This window comes from Nerophis lumbriciformis, linkage group LG06 (assembly GCF_033978685.3).
Source record: "Nerophis lumbriciformis linkage group LG06, RoL_Nlum_v2.1, whole genome shotgun sequence".
Taxonomy (NCBI): domain Eukaryota; kingdom Metazoa; phylum Chordata; class Actinopteri; order Syngnathiformes; family Syngnathidae; genus Nerophis; species Nerophis lumbriciformis.
In genome coordinates, this window is record NC_084553.2 from 53,106,099 (window position 1) to 53,125,950 (window position 19,852).

At 40.2% G+C, this 19,852-nt stretch overlaps 1 protein-coding gene across 2 annotated transcripts in view; it reads right to left on the bottom strand.

Moving 5' to 3' along the window:
* fto (FTO alpha-ketoglutarate dependent dioxygenase) overlaps window positions 1–19,852 on the bottom strand; it is a 564,204-nt gene that overhangs the window by 433,906 nt on the left and 110,446 nt on the right. For both annotated transcript variants that reach the window (XM_061964549.2, XM_061964550.2), the window contains exon 4: window positions 17,617–17,742. In XM_061964549.2, the coding sequence (XP_061820533.2) occupies window positions 17,617–17,742 (126 nt within the window). The remainder of the gene's footprint in view (window positions 1–17,616; window positions 17,743–19,852) is intronic.

Sequence of the window (19,852 nt, forward strand, 5' to 3'; positions counted from 1 at the left end):
ACCACGCCCCACCCTCTACAAAAGTGTCATCATACTTTATATTTTGAAAATGTACACTGTTTAAATATATATCCTGAAGTCATCATAATTTGTTTTTTTCCAGACAAAAACTTCAGAATACAACAATAGGTACACCTACACACTCCAATTTTATTTTGAGTTTTTACTGAGCTACAAAGATGGTCTACTTTCATCAAACCATTTTTTAATTTATTTATTCATTTCCTCTGTTATTATTTGTATTAGCTTTTGTGTGTTCTATCGAACAAAACACTGTCACGTCGTCTTTGTAACTTTACACATTTTGTTTATATAAAGATTAAACAATTTTGGTCCCACCCTGAACTGTGAATGTGGTGGAAACACAAACCACACACTTTTACAGGATGGAAAAGGGCCTACTGGGTGCCAGTTCTACGATTAACTACATTCCTCCATAAAATAGACAAACAGCTCTGATGCATTTCTATATTACTTAAAAGAAAACTGGTTTTCTTTAATAAAATTCTACCCAAACATGTTCCATGCAGCCACATTTTGTGGCTGGATGGAACAGATTTAAAAAAATAGATTTTTTGGCAAAAACTGATTTCCAAGGTAAAAGTTGATTTTCAAGGCAAAAACAAATTTTCAAGGTAAAAGTTGATTTTCAAGGTAAAAGTTGATTTTCAAGGCAAAAACTGATTTTCAAGGGGAAAAAAAATATTTTCAAGGCAAAAACTGATTTTCAAGGCAAAAACTGATTTTTAAGGCAAAAACTAATTTTCAAGGGAAATGATTTACAAGGCAAAAACTAACTTTCAAGGTAAAAAAAAATTTTTTTAAAGGTAAAAAAACGGCTTTTCAAGGCAAAAACAGATTTTCAAGGCAAAAACTGATTTTCAAGGCAAAAACTGATTTTCAAGGCAAAAACTAATGTTCAAGGGAAATGATTTACAAGGCAAAAACTAATTTTCAAGGTAAAAAAAAATTATTTTAAAGGTAAAAAAACTGATTTTCAAGGCAAAAACTGATTTTCAAGGCAAAAACTGATTTTCAAGGGAAAAGTTGATTTTCAAGGCAAAAGTTGATTTTCAAGGTAAAAAAACTGATTTTCAAGGCAAAAACTGATTTTCAAGGTAAAAAAAAAAGATTTTCAAGGCAAAAACTGATTTTCAAGGCAAAAACTGATTTTCAAGGTAAAAGTTGATTTTCAAGGTAAAAACATTAAGAATTGTTACCTCTCTGTGTGCAATTTTTACTTTCTACCCACAGTCTGAATGCTTCTGTATACATGTATATAGTATATTTAAACAACAGGACCGGACTGTGCACCTTACCTCCTTTTGCACTATTTTTCTTTTCTTTCCTTCCTACGTTTTGCATATTTGTAGACTGTCGCACTGATACTAGAGTTGCTTTTAATCTCATTTTACCTGTGTGTAGTGACAATAAAAAGCAATCTAATCTATTCTATTTAAAAAAAAAAAAAGGAATCACAATTTATTCGAAGAAAATACATTTTTGACACCCCTACCGTCACACTCCTTTTTTGTTTTGTAAAATATTATTTTGTGCATGTTAAACTTCAGTCTCGTCTCCCCTTTGTCGTTGTGGCCCAGAGCGAGCCATAACAGTAACATTGTAACAATAGTCCAGTGGTTCTCAAACTTTTTTTGTCATCCCCCACTTTGGACAAGGGGGAGTTTTCAAGCCCCACCTGCCCCCATCGCCCCAACAGAGCGCTAATGCCAAGCTTTAACATTTTAAAATGTATTGAACATCAAGTTGTATACATTCGAACTCAATAACATAAAATAACATTAAGTTCAATAATAAATAAAATAACTGTGCAGCTGTGGTATAACTTGCATCAAGTTCAATAATAAATAAAATAACTGTGCAGCTGTGGTATAACTTGCATCAAGTTCAATAATAAATAAAATAACTGTGCAGCTGTGGTATAACTTGCATCAAGTTCAATAATAAATAAAATAACTTCCATCAAGTTCAATAATAAATAAAACAAAAGTATTATAACTTGCATCAAGTTCAATAATAAATCAAAAAAAGTGTTATAACTTGCATCAAGTTCAATAATAAATAAAACAAAAGTGTTATAACTTGCATCAAGTTCAATAATAAATAAAACAAAAGTGTTATAACTTGCATCAAGTTCAATAATAAATAAAACAAAAGTGTTATAACTTGCATCAAGTTCAATAATAAATCAAAAAAGTGTTATAACTTGCATCAAGTTCAATAATAAATCAAATAGCTTGCATCAAGTTCAATAATAAATACAATAAAAGTGCCACTTTGCAATCTTTGCAAAAATAAAAAGGAGGAGCTATGCATTTGGCAAGACAGGGCAAGTGACAGCACTTTCCCCCAGGAGAGCCACCTTGCTTCACTGTGAAACAGCACGGCTGTATGATCAGCTCCCATTTCCTCACACAGTGCAGAGAACAGTCGCGCTTTCAGTGGTCGTGTTTTGATCAAATTTACCGCGCTCACAACATCTGTTAAAACCTCATTGAGTTCGGGGCTGTGCTGCCTTGACGCGAGTGCTTCCCAGTGAATGACACAGTGTGTGCCCGTCACATTTTTGTTTCTCTGCAGGCGCTGGCTCTGGCTCGACGACATTTGAGGTGCGAGTCACAAATGTATATATTTGTGTAATTGTGATCCACACATTAGCCTGCTACCCATCCGCGCGAAAGTTTGTTCCGCTTAGCCCCGCCCCCATTAGTTACTGTTGCTATGTCTGTCAAACTTTCGCTCGTACCGAGAAATATAAAGCCTACAGTAAAAGTAAGTACCGGTAATTTCCATTTATTTATATAGCTGATTTCACAGACAGAATCACAAAGTGATTTACAGTGTGTATAGAAAATGAAAGCATAGTAAAAAAATAATCTAAGAATATAATAATTAAAAAAAAAAATGTAAAGTGAAATTTCCTCCCGTTCCTCGCGCCCCACCTGTCATGTCTCTATTCCCCACCAGTGGGGCGCGCCCCACACTTTGAGAAACGCTGCAATAGTCAGAAGATACAAACTTCACCAGAGGCCCTCTTTAAATTGATTTGTTTAAAGTTAGTTAACACACTTTTGTTTCCTTAGTATGCACAGCAAACTCTAAAAAGTGCCCACTCATTGCAAAAAAAGCCTGTTGTCAGTGACCAAAAAAAGTTGTAAAACCGCAGACAAAGGCCAAAACAACAAATATTCAGGCAGAAAAGAAAAGATTGGGGATTCTGCAAAGTGGCCTGACGCTTACCCAACCAGAGCGAGAGGCACTACAGTCATTTTTTTAATGAGCAAACAACACCAGATCACGCTCAATCTGTCGAAACGCGAGCGCCATACCGCCAAACATTTGTCCAATATCGCGGGAGCTTTGTGGCGAGGCCTTACGGCTGTTTCCCGCGTATCCCTCCATGTGTTTCTTGTGAGCATAGATGTTCCTCGACGCTGCCATTATTTGCCTCATGGACCAATAATTAATTTAGACCGCGACTGGCCGCACGTGTGCGTATTTACCGCCGCCTGGAGCGCGGGTACACCGTCTAATGCCTGTGATTTGAAAGTCAAACAGCCAAACGCTTTGGGAGGAAGATATTATTGTTTGGGAGGAAAAAGGAAAAGAGGGGGCGAGGGGCGGGGGGGGGAGATGGCGACAAAGAAAACAACTTGCCGGTGTTTTCCTCCTTTACTCTGATGAGATTGTGACGGATTAGGTCCCTGGGCGGAATTACCCGGCGTCTTTAAAACTGTTTATATCCAATAACAAATTATCTCCATCAATCTGCTCTTTTCTTGGCACGCCGGATGCCAGATCAGGAGGGAGTTGAGGCAAACTCAATAACTGTAATAAGTATTTATCTTTCTTTCAACCCCTGCGCCTGCTGCCACTTGTCCTCCTTTTACCAGAAAGCAGGCTTTTAAATATATTGGGTCAACTCTCGTCTGCACCCCCCCCCCACAGCCCTCCTCGGTGCATTGGGAGCTGGGAATCTGATTATCGAACAGGCTCGGTGTCAAGACTTGCATTGTTCTTTTTATAACCGCCCAAAATTCCACTCGGGCGGGAGGGGGGTGACGGTGATTCAATTTGCCTTCGAGACATTAGCGGTTCAAAAGGGGCCACCGGGAGACAAATGGTGCGGAAAAGACATTACGGCGTCTGTGGATAGACACCGTTGTACTTCCCGTCTTATAGCGCAAAACACTACTTATCATATTGTAACACGCCGGTGGTGCGATGGCGGCCGGGAGAGAGGAGCGGCGCATACTTGGAATGAAAAAGCAACGCGACCTTTTGCATGTGCGCGCAAAATTTAGCGCTCATATGTCGACGGAGCGTGCCAAGTGCTTAATTCAGGTGCGGGCCGACAAAGCGGCAGACGGCCGAGGGCCTCTGTCGCGTGAGCCAGCCGCTATCGGCGTGCAGCAGTCGGCCTCTCAAGGGCGTGCTCGGCGAGTGGAGCATAAATCCCCGTTGATCCGCGACAGTCAAGTCCCATTAGGACGGTGTGCGCAACAGCCCATCATTCTATTATCGGGGGCCTGGCCTGAAAACTGACAGTTCTATTGTAAGATCTTATTCCGGCTTCAAGCGCTGTCAAGATGGATGTGATGACATGCAGCAGTTTTGTTTCATTTTAAATGGTTTACTTTCTTGCTTGGAACATAAAATGAAGAACTCCTTTAACCCTTGTGTAATGTTCATATTGTTGTTGCTCAGCCAGCGTTTGTGGGTCTGATGGACCCGTTGCATTCTGTGGCTTTTAATGCCTCACAATCAAACACTTTTATGTTAAAATACTGAACAGATGTTTACCTTATCCCAATAAACATCTGTTCAATATTTTAACATACTGAACAGATGTTTACCTTAGGGATGTCCCGATCCGATATTTGGATCGGATCGGCTGCCGATGTTTGCCAAAAATTGTGTATCGGCAAGGCATGTGAAAATGCCGATCCAGATCCAGTTTAAAAAAAAACTCCGGTCCGTGTTTTCCAACGCACCGATTTAAATAATACATTCCACTTTTCTGCTTCTCCCTAATTTCCGTTCCGCATTTTCCAGCACACCTTCAACACATCCACAGGTCGGTGAATTCTCACGCAGTTGCTTTTAGCTGCTGGCATTACACGACAGGCTCTTCTCACTCTTTCCTGTGTCTCCCTCTCACAGACAGCAAGTGCACCTTCTTACACACGTCACATACTGTCACGACATACGTATACGTCCTCCCCGAGCAGAGAGGTAGCAGCATGGCTAACGTTAGCTGTGATGCTAGCGCAGCCGTGCGAGCAACGCTCCCTCTAAGGCGCTCGCCTGTGCAATTGCGCACTGTTTAAGCGTCCTCTGCGCATAGCAAATCTATGCCACGCACAAAATCAAATAAAAAAATAAGCGCATAACAATTTTCGACACACGGACACGACAGAGAAAACAGTTTTCGTCATCATTGTTCAAATATTGTGACGTCTGTCGAGACGCTTATCTCCATTCGGTGTCACACGCCCACACCATCAAAATGCCGAGGCAAAAATTTCCACATCAACACTGTATGAAAATATTAGTGATTTTTTTAGTTGTGATTTCCTTCTCTGCATGAAAGTTTAAAAGTAGCATATATTAATGCAGTATGGAGAAGAATGTTTTAATGTAGACATTAGAGATGCGCGGATAGGCAATTATTTCATCCGCAACCGCATCAGAAAGTCGTCAACCATCCGCCATCCACCCGATGTAACATTTGATCAGAACCGCACCCGCCCGTTGTTATATATCTAATATAGACGATGCAAGGCATTAGTGAGGTTATAAAGCTTTTGCCTGTTAAAGAAAAGAGACTGATCCAATGCAGCACAGACATTCGCGTGCCACGCTGTCACGACCCAGACGCACACCAGTGCGCAATCATATGGGAGCCGCGCTGAGCGCACCTCCAAGCGCGTCTCGCTGCCGGCGACGGCCGGGTATGGGCCCGACGCTCCAGCGCCATCCATTTTCAGGGCTAGTTGATTCGGCAGGTGGGTTGTTACACACTCCTTAGCGGGTTCCGACTTCCATGGCCACCGTCCTGCTGTCTATATCAACCAGGGTGAGCCCCACCCCTTTCATGAGCGCACTGCGCGCGGAGTGACCCCTGTTACGCGCCCCTGGCAACAGGGGTGGCGGGCAGGTAAGCTGCGCGGGCGGAGCGCGCGGAGTGACCCCTGTTACGAGTCCCCAGCCACGGGGGTGGTGGGCAGGTAAGCTGCTTACCTGCTGCGCGTGACGCCGGCCACGGCGAAGGCGGACGAGGCGGGGTGTCGGTGCGGTGGGCGCGGTGGTGACCCTGGACGTGCGTCGGGCCCTTCTCGCGGATTGCCTCAGCTACGACTCCCGGTGGGGCCCTCTCGGGGGAAGGGGCCTCGGTCCCGGACCCCGGCGAGGCGTCCCTTCTCCGCTCCGTAAAAGTGTCCATCTCTTTTTTTTTTTTTCTTCTGTTGTGGCATATGGTGCAGGTGCCTGCTCGTTTTTCGTATGTGGGTAACAACATTTAACTATGTATATATATTTCCGAATTGGTTTAACTGCCACCCGCCTGAATCTATTTAAAATCTAATTTTTTTTTATTTCAACCGCCCGACCCGACCCGCGGATAAAATCTAATTTTTTTTAATTTCATCCGCCCGATCCGCGGATAATCCGCAGACTCCGCGGTTGTGCCCGCAAACCGCGCATCTCTAGTAGACATGCAAGCCTTGAAAGAAAATTTTTAAAATCAAGACTACATTTCCTGCAAATGGGTGCATTTCTACCCTATATTTTAACTTTAGATTTATTCTCATATCAAACTCTTTTTGCTGTCTTTTTGACACTTACATCCAGCGCCCCCCTCCACACCCTGGATTATAAATAATGTAAATAATTCAATGTGATCATCTTGTGTGATGACTGTATTATGATGATAGTATATATCTGATAGTATATATCTGTATCATGAATCAATTTAAGCGGACCCCGACTTAAACAAGTTGAAAAACTTATTGGGGTGTTACCATTTAGTGGTCAATTGTACGGAATATGTACTTCACTGTGCAACCTACTAATAAAAGTCTCAATCAATCAATCAAAACACATAGAATCATCATACTGCTGTGATTATATGCATCAAGTGTTCATTCAAGGCTAAGGCAAAATATCGAGATATATATTGTGTATCGCAATATGGCCTTAAAATATCGCAATATTAAAAAAAGGCCATATCGCCCAGCCCTAGTTCAATGATGCCATTTCTGTTTGTCATGTATAATTTTGTCTATTTTGTGTTTATCCTTGAATAAACAGGTCAGTTTCTTATTACCAACCATTGTGTATTATTCAAACTCCCCTAATTCAGCTGGCTAGTTGTTATCAAGAGTACTAAAACCCTTTTCAACATGATTCTGACAACTAAGTAGGCTAAATAACTTTAAACTTTAATACATGCTCGGATAGGCCAGTATCGGTCAGTATCGATATCGGTCAGTATCGGTATCGGATCGGAAGTGCAAAAACCTGGATCGGGACATCCCTAGTTTACCGTATCCCAATAAACATCTGTTCAGTATTTTAACATACAAGTGTTTGATTGTGAGGCATTAAAAGCCCCAAAATGCAACAGGTCCATCAGACCCACAAACGCTGGCTGAGTAACAACAATATGAACGCTGCACAGGAAATTTCTCTGCCAGTTTTTGCATCCCACAGGGATTCTTCTTTTGTGTTTCTGCACCTGCGGTTCCCACACAAGTTTGCAACATTGTTTGTCAACACTGTCTGCTCTCATTTTCTCACACATTTGACCCTCTGATGTTCTGTGTACCTACACTCTGTCCTCCTCCTGTCTAGGCTTGCTGTGTGTGTGTGTGTGTGTGTGTGTGTGTGTGTGTGTGTGTGTGTGTGTGTGTGTGTGTGTGTGGTACACAGAACATCAATTTCCACACTTCTATTAGCCCCGGGTCCAGTGGACCCGGACATCATTAAGACCAGTAAGACCATTAATTGGACGTGTGACGAGCTTGTTTTGTCAGTTTGATTTTTTTCCACCAAAAGTCCACCCAAAACAAATCAGCTGAGCAGCAACCCAACAACTACTGGTTTGAAAACCCTCAGTGAATGCCATGCCAATTTCCTCATGGGTATGAATTTCTGTCTATTGATTCAAAGTTAAAAACAGGGGATTAGCTTCATTTTACACTTGTGTAACAGTCACATATGTGTTTTTAACCAATTTAACTTGTATTGTCGTGTGCCAATTTAATTTGTGTTTGATAAATATTGCTTAAATTTAGCCTAGATGCTGTTTAAAATGGGTCAGTGATTGGCAGCAGCATTGATTTTCATATTTCTTAAAAAAAAAAAAAAAGGCGCACTCCAGGTATTAAGGGAAAAAAAATGTCACTTTTCTGACAAATCTGAAAATTGTAGTATAGAAAGGTAACTAGGGCTGTCAAATGATTACATAACTAATTGCGATTAATCACACGTTGTCCAGAGTTGAATCATATTAAAGTATTTTTATGTTTAATATGTTATCTTATTTAAATGCACACAAAACATGGGACTGAACAATTTTGTTTGTTAAGCATTGTGTTTTTTTGACACGGACACAAACAAGTGATTATTCACCTGGGGTCTAATCCAGTCTCGTCCTGCTCTTTCTCTCATGATGAAATATTTAGACATTCTAAATTATGTTTTTTAAGATGTTTTCCCCACTAATTTTCTCACTTTGTCTGGGCTCTGGCGTGGTCGCACATGCATCATTTGTGTGAGTGTGTGTGGCGGCGCGCAGAGTCAAGTCATTGTTGGGTAGCAAAGGACAAACTACCTACTGACGTGGTCGTGTTTTAATTTATTGTGGGGACGGAAAAGCAAGCCCAAATAAGTAACCACATATTCAAAAATCTAAGCCCCCAAAAACACACAACCCCCGACTCAAACTTTGCAAGTTGTTTGTAATGCGCAGACTTAGCAGTACTGCTAGCAGCTAGGAACTCGGGTGATAGCTCTCAGCGACAGTGGATGGAAATACTGTCACTTTGGTCTTGTGGGCAGAGCGACCTGCCAAGGCTTCCAAGCTTTAAACTTGTCATATAAAGTACCTTTCTTTGTGTCCATTTCGGCTCTTTATTCGTTCCTGTGATCCAACAGCGCTACGGTATTTACTGAGGGTCACACTGTTTGCACGTTATTCGCATGAAAAAAATAAACAAAAATAGTGTCGCTAAAAAAAACTTTTGTTCATTTGTTTTTAGTCGCGTTAACTTTGACAGTCCTAGTGTCGAACTTTGAGATCGGCCCCAGTCCACAAAAACACTTCAACATCACACCCAAGTTGATTGGGCATACACGCACGCACCCGCCCCTTCCCCAACCACCACCTTCACCACCGCTTGTTTGTGCCAACTCCCCCTCCCTCTGTTGCAAGTTTGTTGTGACTAAATGTAACGTGTTTATGTTTGCATTGCAAATTAGTTTTTTTCCTTTGGACTCAGTCTGGACCCCCTCTTGCGGATCCAGCCTTTGACTGATATTTTTTTTACTCTCCCCCCTTTCCCAATATCACCTTTTTCACCTTTTTTTTTTAAGGAGCGCCGTAAAAATGGCTGCGCCGTCGGCGGTCTTGTCTTGTCTCCCTGCAACGTATGTCTGCTCTTAGTGGGACTGTGCCGAAAATATACTTTTCAGTTCTTATGTGTCTTGTGCATGTTAAGAATTGACAACAAATCATCTTGAATCTTGAATATCTTTAAAGGGTGGACCTATGATGACTTTTGTCTTTTCTGACTAAGAAATGTTGGCACAATGGTGTTAAACAATGTCAACACGTCAAATCATGCGTTTTGTGGTGAGCTTGCACAGCGTTTTGGATGCCTCTGTTTACGGGGTTGTACAGTCTAGCTACGTTGTGACGTCATAGCAAGGTAGAAGTTCTTATTTGGACATTTGTATTATTTTCATCTAATCTCCGCATGTGCATAACACCGACGTGCGACATGCAGTGACATAAAAGCAACTGTTTTTAATGCACAGTCAAAATCGATTGGAGAGTGTTCAAAAATAAAAAAAAATTAAATCAAAAAATTAATATCGGATTTATTGCGATTCTTATTTATAACCAGTGTTGGGTTAGTTACTGAAAAGCAGTAACTAGTTACAGTTACTAGTTACTTCATTTCAAAAGTAACTCAGTTACTAACTCAGTTACTTACACCAAAAAGTAATGCGTTACTGTGAAAAGTAACTATTTAGTTACTTCTTTTTTCTTTTTTTTTTAAAGCTCCAATTAATGCCCTTTTAGCCTTCATTTCAGTACTGTTATTGCACTGGAGAATAATACAATCTGTTGATCAACTTGACATGCATTTGCATCACTCAACTCTGCTAAGCCATGTGGTCTACATACAACACACAAAGACAAAGATATGTTACAAAGGCCAATTTGTTTCTCACCAGAACAAATTGACAAAACTATTTTAAATAGCTGCAACATAACATACATAAGTAACAAACAGCATAATAACAGCATAGCTGTAAAGCAAGAAAGGCACACACTACATACACAAAGTCTAACCAGGCATTTTCTTCCTCAAGCAATTCTGATACAAAATCATGTCTGAAGCCCAGAACACTCTACACATTTCCCCAGTTTTAGTTTAGAGATAAGGAAAGATTGGCCTGGCCCACTAGGATCCCTCTTTATGTTTGTGAACTTTATAGTCTATACATTTAGAGTGATGTGATAATCAAACACTCTAGAAGTCTAGAATGAAAGAGTATATAAGAGAATTGACAGCAACGTTCCCTCTCAGGAGTGCGCATGTGCAATTGCGCACTGCTCAAGCGTCCTCTGCGCACGGCAAATCTATGCCATGCACAAAATCAAATAAAAAAATAAGCGCATAACAATTTTCGACACGACACGGACACGAAAAAACCGTTTTCGTCATCATTGTTCAAATATTGTAACGTCTGTCGAGACGCTTTGAGGACATGCATTCCATCCATCACTTTACTGAGCAAAACTCTTTACTGTCGGCCATAAACACATCACCAAAACATTAGTAAAAAAAATGATATCTAGCAAAACTGGTCATTTTCTGCAGTACAAACCAGACCAAAAGCAACTTTGTTATATCAACAGCAGCCGCTCGCTCTCTCACGTGCGCCAACACTTGCACATATGGCACTTAGCCAGTGATGCGTTTACAGCCACACAAAAAGTCGGACAACTCCAACACCACACATAAAGTGTCATTCCAGGTCGTTACACTATGATTTACCAATCAAATGTGTGCTTATTCTAGTGTCATTTATTAGGAATCTTAATTTATAAATATTAATCATTAAATGCTGTTAGTATATTAAATAAATACTAATAAAAATATATTTTTTACAAACAGGAAGTTGCAGGAATGTACACATGATCCCCTGCTTACATCTCATTGTGCAACATGTGAATGTTTTAATGGGAACTAAATGCAATGTCTGAAAGGGGTACAAATTATTTCCAAAGCAGGACCTCCACCCAGACAAACAATACAAGTACACAGTTCATGAAAAACAATATTTTTTGTTATTGTCATTATAAGTGGGCCTAAACACTTATATTAGAAATGGAAATGACTGCTGTCATTTGATTATAATAATAAGAGAATGTTGTCTGTCTATCTGTGTTGGCCCTGTGATGAGGTGGCGACTTGTCCAGGGTGTACCCTCCCTTCCGCCCGAATGCAGCTGAGATAGGCTCCAGCGACCCCGAAAGGGACAAGCGGTAGAAAATGGATGGATGGATGGAGATGTAAGTTGTTATTTAGTGAGGTTTGGGACAGGTGTGCTGCTGGTGTAGCCACAGTGTGCACGTCTAAAGTTGCTCACATGGACTCCACTCAATGCTTAGGGACTTTTTGCATTTGCTCACACATGAACAATTAGAGGGAACATTGATTGACAGAGTGTGTACCTTCAGCGGTGAATGGTGGTGGTGGTGGAGGTGAAATGGCATCAGAGTCTCTGTCTCTCTTTACTAGCTTCGTCGAAGCATGTTGCTATGTAGCTTGTTTCAGCAGATTTGAATTGCTGTTTTGGGCAGTAGATGGCATCTTTGATCCAAAGCACAATTTACATTTAACTAAAATGTTATTTTCTTTGTGCTCGACAAAAGAAAAGTAGTGAAAATATCTCCATGTTAGCAAACTCGACTTTTGGCTCCGCCATGATCAGACACGCCCCCCCCCCCCCCCCCCTCGCTCCCCACACTCACACTCAGACACACCCACACAGAGCGCATGTCTCTCTCTCTTCTCCGGCTTGTGACACAAGAAGAATCAGAACGATGACAGAGCAGCGCTCCGATAAAACACACTTTATACTACATAAAAAGTAACGTAAAATAACGCAGTAACGCATCATGTAGTAACGGTAACTGAGTTACTAAATATAAAAAAATAACGCGTTAGATTACTAGTTACCGCCGAAACTAACGGCGTTACAGTAACGCGTTACTTTGTAACGCGTTAGTCCCAACACTGTTTATAACGACTCTTAATCTATTAAAAAAAATCTTTTTAACAACGATTTAAAAATGTGTCCCGTCCAACCATTCAGGTAAATCATATTGCTGATGTACATGATCACATCTGCTGTACAGATTTACTTTAGAAAAGAGAAGTGTTGGATACTTCTCTTGCATTATTTGTATTTGACTTACCGGTAATTAAATGTTTGGGTAGATTTTTTCACACAAAATCAGTTTTCTTTTTAGTACTATAGTTGTTTTTTTTAGCTGTTTATTTTATGGAGGAATGCAGGTAATCTTAGAACTGGCACCAATGTTTAAAAAAAAAAGTATTGTTTTTGAATTCAGAATCGATTCTGAAATGAATCGTTTCCCCCAAGAATTGAATGGAATCGTGTGGTGCCCGAAGATTCACAGCCCTAGTACCTAATGTTGTGTATATAATATTTATTAGGTTTGTTTTTGACCGTGACAGGAAAAACATTGTGGTGTTGACTTTAAGACATATATTTAAACACTGCACATTTTCAAAAGATAAAGTATGATGCTTTTAAAGAGGGTGGGCAATGGTTTCAATTGCAATCTGGGAATGCCTCTCCAAATGAACATCTTGCAGACGGACTAAAAAAACGCATTAAAAAGTAAGCAAAATGTATTGACCCAACCTAGTGGCCAATCAAGTTCATGAAGTTCAGATCATTATGCAGTTGAAAGATGCAGACACATTTGTTACTGGATACTTTCTAATATGGCTCATGTCAGCTCTCTAGGCTCTTGCTCTGGAAACTTTGTATCTGTAAGAAATATGCAACTCTACTTACTTGATATTGTCAATATTGACACATTCTGCAATATTGTTCAGTTAAGGACACTTGTTACGTATGTCTAGCTTGCGCGCGGTTATGCGCTAGCCGTTATGTAGCTGCTAACTCCTAGTAGCCTATAGCCTACCATGTTTACCTTTTGTAAATGACTTCACTAAAATACAAAAAAAGATCAAACTTGTGCGCTCATTTAAGGACATTTAGACGTTAACTTGCTGTCCAGCTTTACACAAGTAAACGCAATGCAGGACTGCCTGTATCGGAAGGTTTAGATGCAAACTGACAGTGACGGGCAGTAACAAGCTACATGTAGCTAAGCTACGTAGCTTAACTACATTTTCCAGTAGCTTGGCTACTTTTTTTTATAGAGTAGCTTATCCTATAACTTAGTTACTTTTAGACCCGTGTAGCTATGTAGCTTGCAGCTGAGAGAGAAAATGGACTTTGAATCCAGGCCAAAAAATATTGAGAAAATACAATGACATGGATGAATGAGAACATCCACACATATGGAGAAAATCCATGGTGATTGGTTGGTGTTCGTATGATGAGTCACAATCGGCTAAGATGAAGACTGGCCAATCAGAGGCAAGGTAAGGTGGGTCATCGAAACTAGTAAGAAAAATCTTAACAGTCAGGCAATCATGTCACATGACAACAAGGGAGTCGGAGACAGAGGGACGCTTCAAGCTGACAACTCAAAAAAAGAAACATACTTGAAAAAGCAGAGGGATTCTCTACCGCTGATTAGATTTTTCCTTCAGTGATGAAGATGCTGTGCAGGAAACCCACAATGCGTGTCCTTGGCCATATTTAGACAAATGTATGCGTTTAGAGAAAAAAACCCTAGTTTTTAACTGTTAACTATGTCAACAACAATCATAACTGCTCTCTTCATCGAAGACATCCAACACAAATTCAGGAACACACATTAAAGTGAGTTGAGTTCATGAAAAGTTTTACTGCACATAACCATTACCAACTGTTCCCAAACAACACACAAGTCAGTGTTCTTTTTTCTTGTCAAGATATAGATAGATGCTGTTTTTTTTTTTACTGTAAGTAGAGAAAATTAATAACATTATAAGGGTTGGCCAAAGAAAAAGCAGACTAAAATACTTAGTGTGGTGCGGGGACCCCTAGAGGTAGTTGTAGGTTGTCCCCAGCAAAATGACGGCTAGTTAATAGTAATGGTCCATTTGTACACTCTCGGTCACATTACCATTGATATTATGCATGTGGACCCTTAGATGTAAATGCTGTTAAATGTAGCTTTAATGACAAAAAAACTAAATAAAAAAATAAAAAATAAATAAAAAAATGTAGCTTTGATGTAGCAAGCTACTTTTGCCGTGTAGCTTGCTACAATTCTTCGGCGATAGCTTCCCCTGTAGCTTGGCTACATTTAATCGAGAGTAACTTGTAGCCTTCCCAACCCTTTTTCAAATGATTTTTTTTTTTGCTGATATCTAACATCCGATATCAACATCAGATCGGGTCACACCCAGTTAGTTTAAAATATGTGAATATATGAATATGTGTTAAATTTGGTAAGCCACCAAAAACAACTTGGCGGTACCAATTTGGCCAATGGGGCCTACTATGGACTAGGGATGATGTTCAAAACCGGTTCTCCCGGTTGTTCGATAAGAAAAGAACCGATTCCATGGACTCGAATCCCTTTTTGAGAACCGGTTCCCGTTATCGAGGCGACTATAGTAAAGAAAAATAGTTGGTTCTTTATTTGAATCCCTGGGAACGAATCCAGTCCCACAGGAAATGCCCTGTGGCACGTCCCAGGAAATGACGTAGCTCAGTCATTAGGTGGCAGATACAGAAGCAGCAACAACAATGGACCGGAAAAAACGCCTCAAGGCAAGGCTTCATTTTACAAAGAAATACGACAAGGAAACAGCTATCTGCGATTATTGCCAGGCTTCGCTCTCATGTAAGGGGGGGGGGGGGGGGGGGGGAGTACAACAAGCATGATCTAACATGTTCAGGCCGTACATAACCTGAAGGTTAGAGAAAGATGTCGTGGAGTCATTCCTGGAGGAGGCCACACTGATGGACCCCAGAAGGATGTTCCAATAGCAGCAGAAGTGCACATTTTGGAGAGCTGTATTATTTTCAGTTTCGTGCCCAAGGGACTGATTTTATTTAACACTATATTAATATTTACACACCTATAGCAGGGGTCGGCAACCTTTACCAGTCAAAGAGCCATTTTGACCAGTTTCACAAATTATAAAAAACAATGGGAGCCGCAAACATTTTTGAAATTTTAAATGAAATAACACCGTATATAAAAAAATTTTTTTGCTTTGTGCTATGTATAAACCAGGGGTCTCAGACACGCTGCCCACACCTTTATATGGAATTTTTAAGCTGGTGCGGCACGCAGGTTTTGAATGAATAGCGCTTGTCAGCGTCATGCGTGCCGTGATGGTACAGCATATAGCGCCCACTACAACCAGCGTGCCTGATCAGCCACATGTTGTATGGTGCTTCCGCTTGCTCACGTAGGTGACAGCAAGGCATACTTGCTCAACAACCACACAGGTTACACTGACGGTGGCGGTATAAAAAAAACTTTCACACTCTTACTAATAATGCGCCACACTGTGAACCCACACCAAACAAGAATGACAAACACATTTTGGGAGAACATCTGCACCGTAACACAACATAAACACAACAGGACAAATACCCAGAATCCCATGCAGCCCTAACTCTTCTGGGATACATTATACACCCCGGCTACCAAACCCCGCCCACCTCAACCGATGCACAGAGGGGGGGGGGGGTTGGTGGTAGCAGGGGTGTATAATGTAGCCCGGAAGAGTCAGGGCTGCATGGGATTCTGGGTGTTTGTTCTGTTGTGTTTATGTTGTGTTAAGGTGCAGATGTTCTCCCGAAATGTGTTTGTCATTCTTGTTTGGATTTGGTTCAAAATGTGGCGCATTTTCGTAAGAGTGTTAAAGTTGTTTTATATGATCACCGTCAGTGTAACCTGTGTGGCTGTTGACCAAGTATGCCTTGCTGTCTCTTACGTGTGCAAGCAGAAGATGTATATTGTATAACAAGTGTTGGGCTGGCACGCTGTCAATACAGATTGTAGAGGGCGCCAAATGTTGTACCATCACGGCACGCCCTTAATATAGCTTTAAGGGTGAAAATCGGTGAATATTAATCCCGGGAGTTTTCTGCGAGAGGCACTGAAATCCGGAAGTCTCACGGGACAATTGGGGGGTTCAGCAAGTAAGCTGCTGAGCCGCATCAGAGTGATCAAAGAGCCGCATGCGGCTCCGGAGCCGCAGGTTGCCGACCCCTGACCTATAGTGATCACAGAGACAGGTTGTTTTTGTGTTACTGTATATATTTGTTTTTCTGAAAAATCCCTTTTAATATACTTTGGCTAACAACAGTCAATATTTATTTATTTATTTATTTTATTTTTTTCTAATAAAATAAAAGTGAGCTTTTGTTAAATCCAATAGTGTTTTTTTTTTCTTCCATATACAACAACCTATCTGGATACGATAAGAGAATCGATAAGGAATCGGTTCGATAAGAGGATTCGATAATGGGCTCGAACTCGATAATTTCTTATCAAACATCATCCCTACTATGGACATCCTTGTTCTATCCAATAGTGTTCTTGCAGTTGTTGCGTTGTCATTTTATTCACTCTCTTTTTTCATGTTCCCTCCTAAACCCCTGTGATAGTCCACTGCAACAGCAAAATGAACGACAGCTCTCAATTGTCTGTGCAATATCCTACTAAACACTCAAGAAAAGAGACTGTGGCTGAAAATGACAACTTGGTATTACTTACATTGACCACATAATCATCAACGTCAGTGTTTTTACTGCACGCTATATCAGTGTGACCTTTACCTACTGCGACCTAAACATTCAAGTTTGATTTACACCCCTGAAACCTTCACTCTGCCTGTCTGGCTTGAGCAAATACCATTTCCCTATAAGCTGGCTAATGCACTCAATTTCATGGAACCTTAACAGGCCGAGGAGTCGCTCCCGCACACATTCACCACCTTGGCTTTCGCTTTCAGCAGCAGTGATGTTTAGAACAAAAGCCAGTGAATTACATGGCCGGGGGTCTGCTAGCATGGGTCATTAGGGACTGAGCACCGAGAAAAGCCCCCGCAAAAAGCAAAACAAAAAAAGGTTTCAGCCTCGTAAATGAGTTTGGTGCATATGTATGTTCTTGCGATTTAGTACCTCTCATATAATAGCAGTCTCCAGACTCCAGGGGCAGCGTCAGGCCAGGTGTGTGGATGTCCCAGGCTACCTTCAGCCCGATCCTCCAGCTCGGCTTCTCGCCTGCGCCGCCTTCGCTGCTCTCGCCTGTCAATCACAGACGCCCCCACCAACCCCGAGGTTATGATGCACACACGCTCACATTTCAGCCACTGAATCATCAAGCGCTTCGGCTCGAGTGAAAAGTGCCAAACTTTGAAATATAAACGGTATAAAAGGTATTCACTCCGTCTGGTGTTTTATTGTGTTGTATTACAGTAGTTGAATAAATCAATGCCGGCTATTTAACAGTGGAGGTATGGCCATAATAAATCCTGTAGAGCCATGAGACTCAGGGTTTAAAATCAAGAAGTTTTCTGGATTTCTTAGCTAAATACGGTCCTAACTAAGGCACATTTGGATTTAAAGTATTGATTGATTGAAACTTTTATCAGTAGATTGCACAGTAATTGTTGTTTAGGCATTAAAATGAAACTAATGGGGAAAATGATTGAAATAAATTAATATTTTAATTTATTTTAACGGTGCCATATTTCGGAAACAAGCAGTAATGCACTCAGAGCGTCTGCCTCTAGATAATGTTACAAGTTCCCATGTCAAAAAAGAAAGAAGCACAGCGATGCTCCACTTTTCAACATGCCTTCGCTCGATGCTAAATTACATTGGATTAGGCTATACTCATGCTAAAAATTAGCATTTCCGATTTTACATGGAGATTTCAACATCTCCAAATTTGGTATTTAAAATGGCATGTATGTTACAATCAAACAGCTGGTGTGTAATAAATGCAATACTTACAGTTTAAACACTTTGTAGGACTCAACAATGAAAATTCTGGCACAACTTAATGGCAAAGACTACTCCTTTTCTATACAATACTGCCATCTAGCATCGAGGAATTGCAACAGCATGCAAAGCCTACTTTACGACAGTACAGTACTTGCAAACGAGACAGAGAAGTGTGAGATAAGATAACTGGACAGTGTTAACATAAAATAATTTAAACGTATACATTTTTTGTAATTAATTTAAAAAAAATAAATGTTTAAACAATTAACATTGATCATCCCATTTGAACAAATACAAACTTAACATTGGTACTGTTGAGTACTGGTATCGAGTTGTGGACAGCAGTCAAAAAGGATTGTTAATATATGTACAGTTTTACATTTTAACCTTACTTTTGGAATTGTTATTCAATATAATATACGTATAGGTCGAATATCAAATATCACATTTTGTGGTCATTTCAATAAAATGTTGATACTTCATTTCAATTAACTTTTCATTAACGTCATGCATGCAGTTACCATTATCATCCTGCAGCTTAATAATGTGCTCAAAAATTTACTTGCACAAAAAGTTTTAAACAAAAAATAATTAAATATATGGCATAACGTCACTAAAAGTGGCAAAAAAGCATGAAGATTGAGATCAGTTGAGAGCCTGTCAATAGGATCCTGTAGAATGTGCTGAAGTTTATATTTCCACCATATTGTCTACTTGGAGCGGAAATCGTACTAATCAAATAGTTTAAAAAAATTAAAATGCCAAATATGATTAAATCAACATCTTTAAGCCTTTCCAAGCTTAATTATATCCATCCTATACAAAAAATCATTTGAACTCACAAATTATTCAAACATACATTTGTTTTGAATCCTATAAAAATAAATATGTGCTTATTGATACTGTCCAATGAAAAAAGCATGCATCTCTATTTTCCATATTTTAGATAAAAACTACTAAAAACACTCAAAATTAGGGATGTCCCGATCAACATGTGTGGCCTCCGATCCCGATCCTGATCCGATTACGAGTCCTGATGAGATACTTTGACAAAAGCTTATAAAACTGACAATCGTTCATAAGAAAAAGAAAAAGTAAACAATAATACATTTTTACAAAGCTTATCTACAGTTAGGTTAGTTTTTTGCCTCATTCTTCACTTAAAATGTGTGAAGATTGCACGACTGACCTGATAAGTCTGAAAGAGAAAGACATGATACAGTATTATCTACTCACAGATGGTACTTAGTGGTTGTTTGAGCACACTGCAGCTAGTGCTGGATAGTCCCCCTCCTTAATGCTGCAGTCACACGCAGGATTCTCACAGGAATTAGGCAAATTTATAACCTTACCCACTGTAATTAAATGTAGAATTTTCTAGTGTGGTAAATCAGATGATATGTGGTAT